General features: G+C 36.7%; 1 protein-coding gene across 8 annotated transcripts in view; it reads left to right on the top strand.

Annotated features, from left to right (window-relative positions):
• The window catches only part of Nav3 (neuron navigator 3), a 747532-nt gene that overhangs the window by 676149 nt on the left and 57714 nt on the right, over window positions 1-13669 (top strand). For all 8 annotated transcript variants that reach the window (XM_031349800.1, XM_031349802.1, XM_031349801.1 and 5 more), the window contains 3 exons: window positions 3573-3625; window positions 7922-7945; window positions 12361-12438. In XM_031349800.1, coding sequence (XP_031205660.1) covers window positions 3573-3625; window positions 7922-7945; window positions 12361-12438 — 155 coding nt within the window. The remainder of the gene's footprint in view (window positions 1-3572; window positions 3626-7921; window positions 7946-12360; window positions 12439-13669) is intronic.

The following is a 13669-nucleotide window of genomic DNA, read 5'->3' as shown; positions in this document are numbered from 1 at the left end:
AAACAACAAAACAAAACAAAACAAAACAAAAGATAAGAAAAGAAAGAAACATAAATCATAAAAGAATTACTTTGTACAGCTATCGTATATTGCTAACCTCTATTCTTAGAAGATCTGTTAGCTACTGTGTCTGTTTAGAATTTATATTCTACCTACATTTTACAGGTCATATTTTCATCTAATGGTAATAAGATAGCTACCTGGCCTAATACATGTCTTATTTTGGACAGTTGCACATGAATACACCAAACAAATCCACTCAAAAATCCCAGAAAGCTGAATACGTGTTAAAACGCACATGTGTTCCCAAGTGTATATATTATCTAAAAGTCAACACTAATTGAAGACATTTTCCTTTAATTTAATGAATCATTTTTAATTACCCGTGATGAAAGCATATGGCATGCAGATCAGAACGCCTGACAGTTAAGGCTACGACCAAACTGAGCACAGCAATCCAAAGTGACTAGAGTGAAGTCAAACACAAAAGCCATCATCTAATAACCACGCACAACACAAAACCCCTAAACCTTGAAACGCACCAGAAGGTAAGCCTTTAGCCATCAGTTGCTTACAGCCTGAACTCAAGAGAGTTTCCTAGCATTGTGAGCTATGGTTTCTGTTCCACTCACTTCATAGATGTCTCATGTAGATGAGAGTCACTTTGAACAACAGCTCTTCCTCCTTTTTCCAAGGTATCTTCTTCCATAACATATCTTATGACTATGTTAAAGTAGCTATCAAAATGGCTGCATGTTCTTCAGGTTATTACTGTAAATTTAATAGCTAGCATTACACCAGTTGCCCACCTTTGCCACTGCTTTTTGGCATAATATCCAAACCAATGAGCTCCCTGTGACAGAGAGGTGGCCAGCTAATACTTCAGCATAGAGCACAAAATGTAACTAATTTGAACCGTTTGACCCCTGTCCTTCAGCAGTGACTGTGTCATATGCTTAAACAGAAGCCCCTTATACATTTTTACTTTTTCTTTTTCTTGGATATTTTATTTATTTACATTTCAAATGTTATCCCCTTTCCCAGTTTTCCCTCTGGAAACTATTCCCATCCCCCTCTACTCTGCTAAACATATGGATGACTTTTCTGAGTGCTCATTGACCAGTAGAATGTTGTTTGTTACTGGGAAATTTTGACATTCAATGCATGAAATTTAAGTAATACAAATTGCTGAAAGCTAACCTGAATGGGCAAAATGAACTCTTTCCTGCCCATGCATTGAGTGCTAAACCATTAAGCCCTGCTTAAATTGTGATCTAGAATGAAGGCAGTCTTGGACTACATTGAATTCTTGCTCAGTGCTCACACTGACAGATAAGGATACCATGCTGCAAGCTCTAAGTAATAGACCTATCAAGAACAAATGGAGGGAAGCGACTGAGAATGGACTCCTCTGAGCCATTGTCCATCTTCCTTCTGGTATTTCAGGCTAATTCTTGTCACTTTTTTTCACTAAAGAGCGATGTAGAGATCAAAAGAATAGGCCTTTTCAGAAGATGAATGGCTGAAAGAATAAGTAATAGTATTGTCCCGAGCCCTAGAGATTATTTTCATCCTGCTTTTCATAAACCTTTATATACTAATAAACATTTTAAAAGAGACTATCCTAAAGTTAAGGAATTTGTCTAGTGGGTAACAATGCTTATTTTGCAAGCACCAGGGCCTAAGTTGAACCCCCAATGCCCATGTAGAAAGCCAGCTGTTGTTGTACATATCTGTAAGTTTAGTGTGGGGTGATAGAGAGAGGAAAATTACCATAGCTCCCTGGGAAAGCTGCCTAGTCAAAAAGGCAAGCTTCACTTCAATGGGGGACCCTTCTTTTGGCTTGATGTGACAAAGGAAGCTACCTAATGTCCTACCCTGGTTACCAGCACACGTTCTTTGGTTCACACTGATCTTATATATACAGACTACACACACACACACACACACGTGCGCACACACACACACACACACTCACACACACTCTCACACACACAATCACACACATGCATGCATACACACATACACTCACACACACATACACACTCACACACATCCACACACACACACACTCACATACATGCTCTCACACACATACAGTCACACACACGTACACACACATACACTCATATACACAAACACACACACTCACACATACACTCACACACACACTCACACACACTCTCACATGCACACTCACACACTCACACACATATTCTTGGGCACACACTGATCTTATATATACAGACCACACACACACACACACACACATACTCACAGACACACATGCACACACTCATACTCACTCATACACTCACACACACGCACACACATTCACACACACTCACACACACATGCACACACATACTCACATACACTCACACACACACTCACACACGCTCACACACATTCATACACACATTCACACACACATGCACACACATACACTCACGCACACACACATATACACACTCACACACATACACCCACACATACATACACACACACACTCACACACATACACACGCACACCCCACACACACATGCATACACACACCCCACACACCCCAAAAGTAAAAATGAAAAGATTTTTGCTCTCTTTATCTCAAAATTTATCCTTGTCCATCTGGGTCAGCACTATGGTACAGCTTGCACAGGCCTCTGTAAACCTTAGAATCTCCCTCTATGCCCTTGATCTATGCAACTGACCTCATTAGCATGTGGATGACTGTTATATATTTATCTTTTGTGTTGTGCCTCTTGACTTCTTTCTGAGCACACAGGGTTGTATCTTATTATGTATGATCCCAGGATCATGCAAGAATGTCATGTATTGCATGTATTCAGCTAATGTTTATCTAAGGGACGAATTCAAGGCAAAAACAGCATTATTCCATAAGGAAAAAAAAGAAGGACTTTTCTGCAAACATAAGTATAATTTTAGCTACCTTTTTGGTTTAATACATTTTAAGTTCAGAAGTAATGGCAGACCTTCAATTGTGGTGACATTGTATTTGATATGTGTCAATGAGTCAGGATGAAATTTTCATCTTAACTTTTATCTAGACATAAAACTGCTCTTTAAGTTATTAAAATTTATGAAGAATTGATTCCCCATTTCAAAAGGCATGATCACTTCATCGCAATAATGAGGTAGCAAATTGAATCAAGTACTTATTATCTTGAAAATATACAGAGAAAAAAATCTGAACTTGGATCTTCATGTTAGGAAAATGATATTCAGTAAACATGATATACAAAGCCCTTTTAGAAGTTTCTAGACTCTTGTTCATTACATGGGACATTTTTGCAGCTTCCAATATGTAAAAGCACGCTGTGGGCCTTGTGCCCACTACTTCTGTCTATAAGTTGGTGAGTGAATACTGCCAGTATGTAAATGGGTTCTCACGACAGTTGGATCTCTACAACCTTTGCAGTCAACTTCTTTTCATAACCCGGTCATCTTCTGTGGTTATTTCATATCTGTAGCCACCTGTTCTTTATGTTTTGAGTAAAAGTCTGGGTTTACACATCGATTTCCCTATTTTTAACCATGTTGCTGTTTTCTCTAGTTCATGGCTCTTCACTGTCATTGGTCTCTAGCACATCCTCCCTTTACTCTACGGTAAGTATGCTCTGTTTTCCTGCCTGTGCCATGCACAGATGACCAAGTAAACTGATATTTATGAAGCAGTTGCCTGGTAAAATAGGGGCATTCTGTGATCTGCTCACATGCCTTTCACTTGACTTTGGTGCATTCATTATGGTCAGTGAATACGTGTAAAACCATGTCATAAAATGTGTTGGGGTGTGATATAGAATCTGTAAATGATGCTTATGCCCCACCCTGTGTCCACCATGTGTCTTGGCTTCTTCTCTGATCCACGGATAATAATTGTTTTATAGCATTCTCTTTAGTTATTAATTTTTAAGTTTCTTCTCAGAAAAGATTGTGCTCATAGGACCTCGAAGACCTAGAAATATTTGTTGTTGTTGTTTGTTTGTTTGCCTTCCCTCTAGGAAAAAAATACCTTCTGCAAGTAGTTTGCTCCTTAAAATTATTTCTCAATTGATGAGTACAGTGTTTCAGCTTCCCCAGTGTGAGATATTATAATTAATTTTTGCAAAAGTGAGAATGTTTGTCCTTGAAGGCATTTCCTTCTCTTTTAAATACCCATTATGAAATTACAAGATAGCGAAGATTCCTTCAGTGAAGTGTTCAAAGCAGATAATGAGTCTTATCTAGCCTGAAGTTACACGAGTAGCTTTTACTTTTGTGGTGAAATGGCATGAGAAGGTCACATCCTTTGCCTTACACTCAGCAATTAAGCTCTAAAGACAAGTGTAATTATGTCCACACACTTTCCCATTGTATTTGCATTTATTAATTGTACAAACAATAGGTTTTAGTATATTTTATATATATGTATAACATCCTTCAATCACTCTGAGTCCTCTCTTCCTATAAACTACTCTCTTTGTTGCTCCCTTTCCCTATTTCCAAGCCCCTCCTACTTTTGGATATTACCTTCATTGGCCTTTCAATTATTTTTGCTACATGTATACATACATATAAATATGTAGATTTATAAGATGTAGCCTTTGCTTATAAGTTAACCTAGCTTATTCCCTGCTTTGTATATGCTATTAGATTGCAGATTGTCAGTTAAAGACACTATTATCTCTCTCCTTTCCTGTCTCACTACCCTTCTGACTGTAAATCTTCTTCCTCATAAACCTCTTTGTTACTTTCATGTCGATACGTTTTGTTTTGCGATTTACTGAGTTGAACCATGGTAATCTGTGTGACCATAGCTTGGGATCGCTCAGTTAAAGACTGGTAGGCTTAGCAGTGTGTATAAACTACAGAGAATTTTCCTCCAGAATCCATCAGTAACCAACAGTGCAACAATAAAGGGTTTGAAGCTATAGCAAGGTAGGAATGGAAAGGCAAACTGATGGTTAGAAGGCATACATGAAAAACTGTATGTTCAAACCATTGTGTGGAGACTGGAGAGGTGACACAGTGGTTAAGAACACTGGACGCTCTTGCGGAAGGCCTGCGTTACATTCTCAGAACCCACATGGAGACTTAAAACCCATCTGTGATTCCAATTTTAGGCATCTGACACCTTGTTCTACCTCTATAGCAGGATCCTCTTGCAGATATGCTTTTCACACTAAGAACTGAAACAGAAAGGAATGCTAGGTAAAGACCAAATTTGCACTCTTACCTGGTGCAGTTAGCAGTGACTGTGTATGTCAGACAAGTTGCCAAATGTTATGGCCTGTTCCTATAAGGACTGCCTTCCTTACCTATAGGATCTGTGCAAGTTGGAAGTCACAGGCTTGTCATTGGCCAAAGTGTTACCTCCTAAAGTTTGGCATCAGTGTGTTTTTGTCTAAAAATGTAAACTTCTGAATTCTGGTTTTAGTTTGTTTGCTTGTTTTGCTTGTTTGTTTGGTTTTTTTTTTTTTTTTAAAGGATGGCATGACAGTGCATGCCTTTAATTTCAGGACTCATGAGTTCAAGGCCAGACTAGTTTACATAGCAAATTCTGGGATAGCTATGTCTATATAGAGAGTCATATCTCAATATTAATGACATAAATGAAAATGTCAAGTGACAGTAAGGCAAATCTCTCTGCATTTGCAGTCCTCCTTAGATAACAACAAAGGCATTCAGACTGGCCACAGTCTCTGTCACCTCCTCTTTTTTTTCCTTACATTGAAGATGTTTATGTTCCTGGTTGTCATGGTTATATTTCCTAATATTTATATCTACCAAAATGACAAAGCAAAGGGAGGTCTAGAGAGCTGTGTGATGATCTGCTTGTAATACTTAGATTTTTTAAAAAAAAACCTTATATATATATATGATACTATTTTATATTAATGATCCCTATAGTAGAATTTTTCATTGGTAAAATATGAACAGTTTACTGATCTCATCCTCTGTATGTTCTAATTTTCACTTATTTCATGGGAAGAAGGACCATGCTACATCCTGTGCACATCCTTCAGAAACACAAAGACAATGCCAAGAAGTGATATTTAATTATAACTGTAAATGGCTTGAGAAATACAGAAATCAGATGATATTTTTACTTAGGGAGGACATTTCATATTGCTTACCACCTTTTCAGTATGTTAATCTTGATTTGAAAAAGTCACCAAAAAACATCATATAATCAAACTCCACTATAATATCACTAAACCCAATTCTAAGGCACGGGGAGAGAGAGAATATTATATTTGTCTCATTGCCCCATTTTTATGGTAATAGGTCTTACTGGTTAAAAATAACCATGGAATATGAAAGGAGGCAAGGATTTAGGAAATAATAGGCCTTGAAACTCAGCTATGAGAAAATCCATGCCATGTAGCACAGTAAGTGTAACTAATATCCATATCTTGAGGTTATTTTAATGAAAACGTGATGGTATGAAGATTATATTTTATTTCATTTAAAAAAAGGTAGATCTCTTTAAAAGGCACATCAATTATTTATTAAGCCTTTATAATGTTAATGTAATATGAACAAGAATATAATCAAAATAAAATGATGTACAGAATATTAGATAGTCAAAGAAAATTGTTAATAAGGCTTAAACAAGTTACTGACTTAATTATTTTTTGCTTATACTGTAGGTCCAAACACCAAACCACATATAATAACTTAAAATTACTAGTATTTAAAAAAAAATTCAATTAAGCAGCTAAAAGCAAGATGTAAAATCAACAAGACAAGCATCAGAATTTTAAATACATGGCTTTCTTATTAAAACAAAGTCTTCGTAGTTAGCAGATTATGGATGCCATAATCTACATACATCATGACATCTTTAAAATGTATATAAAAAAAGAGAAACATGAAATTCAAGTTAGAAGAGATACTTGTGAATAATATATAGCCAGATAGTTATGCTACTTGCATTGTGTGTATATTTGTGAGCATGTATGTATGTGTGTAGGGGGGGTTGGGGGGTTGAGAGAGGAGAGAGAGTGAGAGAGAGACAGAGACAGAGAGAGACAGAGAAAGACAGAGAGAGACAGAGAGACAGAGAGAGAGAAAGAGAGATCCTTTGGAAGAAGACAGGCAAAAAAGAATTCCGGCATTTATATATCAACTAATCACAAAGTGTCTCCAAAGCAAGAACACGTGATAAAACTGTTTTCAGCCCTTTTTCTGCAAGTGGCAATGGGCAGAGTGATTTTGTTCAGCAACATTACACATTCTCCAGTTCTTTCCAGATTGCTGCAGCCTTCCAAATGTAATGGTGCATATAACTCATTTGGTGGCATTTCCTAGCCCAGCATGAAGATGGGAAAAAGACCTGAGAGTCTTCTATATGGAAGTATATCGCACCCTTCCATTTTGTACACCAATTCTCATTTCCATAAACTGCACAGCCAATGTTCTTTGTCTGTCTCTTTTGTCTGTCACCTTAAAATGAAGGACGCTGTTGTTCAGTTGATGTGTCTACCGATAAACTTAATAACCGTTAAGGAAAATTAAAGAAAACAGGAATTAGTAACCTCTACTTTTTATTATTAACAATAATGGCCAGATTTCTCCTGTAAACTCCATTTGTCATTTAATTTCATGGGGTCCAATATAAATTTTTAGTATAAGGTTTGTTTTTTATGGTCCCCATAGATCTTAAAATCTCTCATTCTCTTGAGTTGTATTATGTACCTGTAGTTTAAAATACTTTGTGTCAAATGTTACTTTATGTCATATGTAAATATCCATTTTATTCCTATAGTACACTGATTTATTAGTTATACTTATAGCTTACGCTTATGTTAGATCATGAAAGTTGTAAGCACATCTTAAAAGTATTTTATTCATTTATACGTATAGAATAAGTTAACCTTAAAATCCTTCTTTGTTTTCTTTCTTATTTTTTTTTTACAGGCTGAAGAGAAGGCTCATTCAGAGGTAAAAATCTATACCATTTTAACCTTTGAAAACCAGTCTTAGCTTAGGATGAAATCAGTCTCATTGCCACTAGAGGGTGCTTGGTTCACTAGCATAGCTACCTGACTTGCGGTAGAAATTCCTTTGTGACCAAGGTGTTGCTTCTTATCAAATGTGAAAGGAAGTTCTAGCAGCAAGCTTTCCTCTCATATTTTGCCCTAGACTTAGCTCAACAACCAGAAAGTTATCTATGCTAACTGTCAATCATTAATTGATTAAAGAATTTTGTTTCAGCATAGTAAAACCACATATACATTTCACCATCTTTTCCTCACTGCCTAAGGGACACTCTAGGATTAATGACACTATGGAGTGTGAAGCACAAGGTCTTTTCCACACAGGTACCATAATCCCTGCCTATTTATGTATGATATGGCTGTAGTTTACCCCTTTATGTATAAGGGATGCATTTCACAAACAGATACTTGATTGCAACAATTTATAAAATCAACCTTCTGCTTGGACAGGAAATTCTTCTTTACCATTTAAATGTGTATATATATATATACACATTTGTCTGATATATATATATATATATATATATATATATGTATATATATATATATATCAGACAAACAAAAAACCCATGGCCTAGCTTAGGAGCACAGGGTGAATTAAATTAAGACTTTATTCATGGAGGCTGAAGAGATGGCTCAGCAGATAGGAGTATATACTGCTTTTGCAGAAGAGCCAAGGTTGGTCTCAAACTCACACCCTTTCTGCTTCAGCCTGTTAAGATTATATGTGTATGTGATCACACCCAGGCTAGTTGGCTTTTCAGAAACAAACCTGAGTCACTGTGTAGCTCCTAATGCCAATTATCATGTCTCAGGAGAAAGCTTTCAGGAGTTGGTTCTCTTCCATTGCGCCATCCACATAAAGAGCAGATTCTTCCTCAGCTAAACACATGCCCAGAGGTGTGTCTACGAGGTGATTTTAGATCACAGCAAGGTGACAGGAAAGACTCTAGACTACAGATGTCCAGAAACATATGGGCTCTTTAGGAACAGGAATTAAGTGTAACAGTCAAAACCATCAACTCAAGATCTGGTGGGTTAGCTCAGCAGTAGAAGGGTTACTTAGAATTCACTATTGAAGAGCTGGGGGTGTGGCTCAACAATAGATTTACTTAGTATGCGAAAGCCCTCCACAAAGGCCCTCGGTTTGACTCCCAGCAAACAAAACTGTCAGTTCAAGGGAGCTTAATATTTAGAAGGCTAGTTTTCATCTTAAAAGAAAAATAACTTTTGCATATGTGTTTGTGATACATTCCTTACAGTACACATGTAAGTCACCTTCCATTTGGAGACAGGGTTGTAGCCCACAAGCTACAGAGGATTCGTCCATCTCTTATGCCCATCTCACTGTAGAAGCATGGGAATTAGATTCAAGTGGTACAGTACCCAGCATAAAATGAGTTCTGCTGATTCAAATATTCATGATCGTTTAACAAGTGTCTTTCCTATTGAGTCATCTCCCCAGTCCTCCCCCAACCCCTTGTCACAATTCTGTGGTTACTAGGGACTGAACCACTGGCCTAATCCTATGCTAGGCAAGCCTTTCTGAGTTAGATCCACAATACACTTCCTTCACAAACATCTATAGCTCCAACTCACAGGGATATGACACATTCTTATGAACATACATGGACACACACAAACACAGAACTTAAACATGAATCTTAAACTTTATTCAGGGTGGAGTGACACTGGAGCCAAGAAAATGAATACCTTGAAAATGGCCTCATATAATAAATCATTCCCAATGAATTCATTTTGTAAACTTTTAGAGAAGTGGTTCTCAGCCTGTGGGCCACGACCTCATTGGCAAACCTCTGTTTCTAAAATATATTTATACTACAATTCATATGGGTAGCAAAATTTCAGTTGCAAAGTAAATAATTTTATGGTTGGGGGTTGCCACAACATGAGGAACTGTATGAAAGGATCGCAGCATTAGGAAAGTTGAGAACCACTGTTTCAGTGTAAAATTTGTTCCAAAATAGGTACAAAAGTACTGAGAGAGTATAGATGACACACTTCTTTTTTCTTTTTTCTTTTTTTTTAAAGCTAAAACTGTTTCTCATCACATAGATCTGACAGAGCTTTTAGTTTGGGTCATGAGACAGCTACTGAGGTTTGGAAATGTGCCTGAGTTTCTTAGTAGTAGCTATTCAATCCTCCTTTTGTCATTTATGCTCACAGGAGGTCGTGAGCTTTGAAATAAGTACTGTAAATTGATTTGCAGTCTTCCAGGTTATAAGTTACAGAAACAAGACTTATATAATAAAACTTTAAGTTGGGAAGACCTCTTTCAGTTTGTATTGGTCTAAAAGATAGAAGATGCTTTGTTTTCTGGGATGAAATGACCCCAGTATAGATATATGAAAGTAGTCCAGATGTTCACTGGGACTGAGGTGTATTTCCATTTTAAAAATGGAAATAACAATAAAATTGTTACTTACTGAAATTGTATATGGGGAGGGCCCCATGTTGACCTCCCTGTCGCAGTGCTGGGTGAGACCTTGTTTGGACTGAACCTGTGCAGGCTCTGTGCATGCTGCCTAAGTGTATCATTCCTACTGGGTCTTGGAGTCATATATCACCTCTGGCTCTTACAATCTTTCTGCCTCCTCTTCTCCTCTATTCTCTGAAACTTAAGAGGATTTTGATGAAAACAACTCTTTAGGATCAAGTGTTCAAAAGTCTCTCACACTCAGCCTATTTTTCTCTTGTGGGTTTCTGTGCTAATAATTCCCATCTACTGCAAGAATCTTCTTTTATGAGGATTGAGTAAAGAACTAATGTATGGACATAGCCATTAGAGGCCATTTTATTGCTATGATTATTCTGAAAAATTATGGGCCGTAGGCCCATGATCTATTTAGTCACACGTTCTTGGCCTGTTGGGTCTGGCTTTCATCTAATGGAGTGGGGGCCTACAATCCAATTTTAAGAAGTGGTTGGTTACTTCCGTAACATCTGTGCCACTATTGCATTAATCCATCTTTCAGGCATATCACTGTTATAGGTCATAAGATTTGTAGCTAGATGCTATTGATGGTTGCCTCTCTTTTATGGCAGTATGCAGAGAATTGTATAAATGTTGACTATTTGTGCATCAAGACATACATCACCCCTTTTTCTCCTCTTGATACTGATCACTGTTTATACATATACATACATATATATATTCTATATATACATATATATAGTATAGAAGGGGAAAATACATTTAATGGTCTGTGTCCAAAATGTCCTTTCACCCTCAGAAAGCATTAAAATTGTCCAGCTCTAAGAATAAGAGACTTGTTTTTTAAGGGAAGCATCCATGTGGAATATTTGGCATCTATAGGACTAGATTCTCTTCAGACCAGGAATATACTTGCCGAAGCAATTTTTATATGCTTATAATGTTTACCATATTAAACACTGTTTATGATTACTGGTAACATGAGATGTGATTGACTAAAATGCTAAATATGATATGATGTTAATATGTCTGTGATATTAAAGTGAAATACCATATTAAGGAAACCACTTCATATTTATTTTGTCATGTTTCTCTTGTAGTAAGTGTACTATATTCTCCTTTATTTTATAGTTTGAATACTTATAAAATATTTCTTCTCAGAGCTTATAGTAGGTCAGTGAATAAAGTCATTCTAGAAATTATTAGCTAGAAATTATCTATTCTCCATTAAGTTTCCATCCCATAAAATTATTTCTTACTGTGCATGGTGATACCTGCTTATAATTCTTCCACTCCAGAACCTGAGGCAAGAGAATCGCATGTTTGAGTACAGCCTGGGTTACATGATAATATTCTATCTCAAGAAGAAAAAAAAATGTTTTCAAATATGGGCTCATTACATATTTAAATCAAGGTTTGGTTTATTACATGATACACTATACTTTTGAAAACTCTTATAAAATATAGAAAACTAAAATGCATGTGATATGCATCTGAGATTTTCAGAAAAATTGCAAGGTGAATCATTTACATAAAAAAATCAAGAAAATTGTGTAGATGTATATGAATTTTTAAATATTATTTTATGCTTGAGGTTTTATCACAATAATGTTTTAGAAGGAACAGAATCCACAGAGGCAGTGAACTATTTCATGAATCCTACAGGACTTACAAGTTGAACCAATTATATAGTTTGATGAGCAGATTTTATTTCCCAACATGGAAGGTTTAGCAATTCAGTCCTCTCTCCATAAAGTAGCACTTGTGAGCCGTGATATAGCTGGCATTCACCTCTCTTTAAGGAGTTGTTAGTGAGTCATTTGTGTTTTTCTATACTTAGTTTCTTGTAATAAAGCCTTCTCTTTAATGGCTCATTGAGCATATTGGACTTTTTAATTGCACAGCAAATCCATAAGCTACGGAGAGAACTGGTTGCCTCCCAGGAGAAAGTGGCCACCCTTACATCTCAGCTGTCAGCAAACGTAAGTTGCTTTTTATTGTTAATATCAGAACAAAGTTTTGCCTCATTAGAGGCAATGGTCTTATCAACAAATTTGAAGTGTTCGTAATTTATGCAATGTAAGGTACTGGAAGGGAGAACTCACATGAAGATGAAACTTTCTCCCCACTCACTAATAGAATATGAATCCCAATAGATGAGTGACAGTATGGAAAAATAAACAAAGCAAAACAAAACAAACAAACAAAAACAACAACAAACAGTGTGGATGTTAGAAAATTACAAACTAAAATAAGGATTACAAATGTTACCTCTTTTCGTGTCTTACTTTTGCCATTCCACAAGCAGGAAATTTTCTCAAGCCAAACGTGATAAGGGCTGTCAGTATTTGACTTTGGAAGACATAATATTCTTGTGCCCAGTCTCTTTCAGCAGTTCATAAAGCCTATAATACAGTCTAAAGTAAAACAACTCAAATCTAAATAGGATGGTTTGGCTCCATTAAATGCAGCTCTCTCAAGATGTGTTGACTGCCTTCTTAGAGCAGCTTAGAAGAATTCACATTTGCTGGCACTAAAGCATCTAACATTTGTGAGACAGAGACAACAAAGACTACCAATTACATTAACCTTTTTCTATTGAACGTCTTTCCCCATTCTCAGGAGGAATTGGAGTAGCGCAGCTATAACACGGGAGAGCATGTGGCATTGTGCCCAGTCCCGAGGAGCGATAGTGTGAGAAGCACAGCAGCGGGTGCAGAAACCCCTGCTACGCTGCCATATGCCCTCTGTCTTCTTAGCTCGCTCCTGCTGTGTGGCTTTGGACTTCTCCCTCTCTTACCACTGTTGCCTCTTTGCTCCTCCAAGGAGATATTTTTTTTCCTAGACCAAGCATGACTTATCAAAAATGAACAGGTGCAGGACCACAGTGTATGACATTGTGATATGAATCCACAGGAAATAAGTCATTTCACTCACGGTGAATTGATTTTAGCTCTGTGTCCAAGTTAACACTATGTTTTAACTCCAGGGAAATAATATTAATTTGAGATAGACTATTACTGTTCATAAAGCTTGTCAGGAGATGCTTAACATTTAGAATACAGTTGGTTTTTTTTTTTTTTCTTGCTAGAAAATAATATTCTTTCCACTGTGGTTCTCTAACTTATATAGTAAAGAGATAGTTTTGAGACAATCGTAAATTTTATGCTGCTTCTACAATGATACAGAACTGCTTAGGTTCTGAATTTGTAG

Source organism: Mastomys coucha, unplaced genomic scaffold (genome assembly GCF_008632895.1).
Source record: "Mastomys coucha isolate ucsf_1 unplaced genomic scaffold, UCSF_Mcou_1 pScaffold4, whole genome shotgun sequence".
NCBI lineage: Eukaryota > Metazoa > Chordata > Mammalia > Rodentia > Muridae > Mastomys > Mastomys coucha.
The sequence above is the reverse complement of the archived record's forward strand: the minus strand, read 5'-3'. Positions and strand labels throughout refer to the sequence as shown.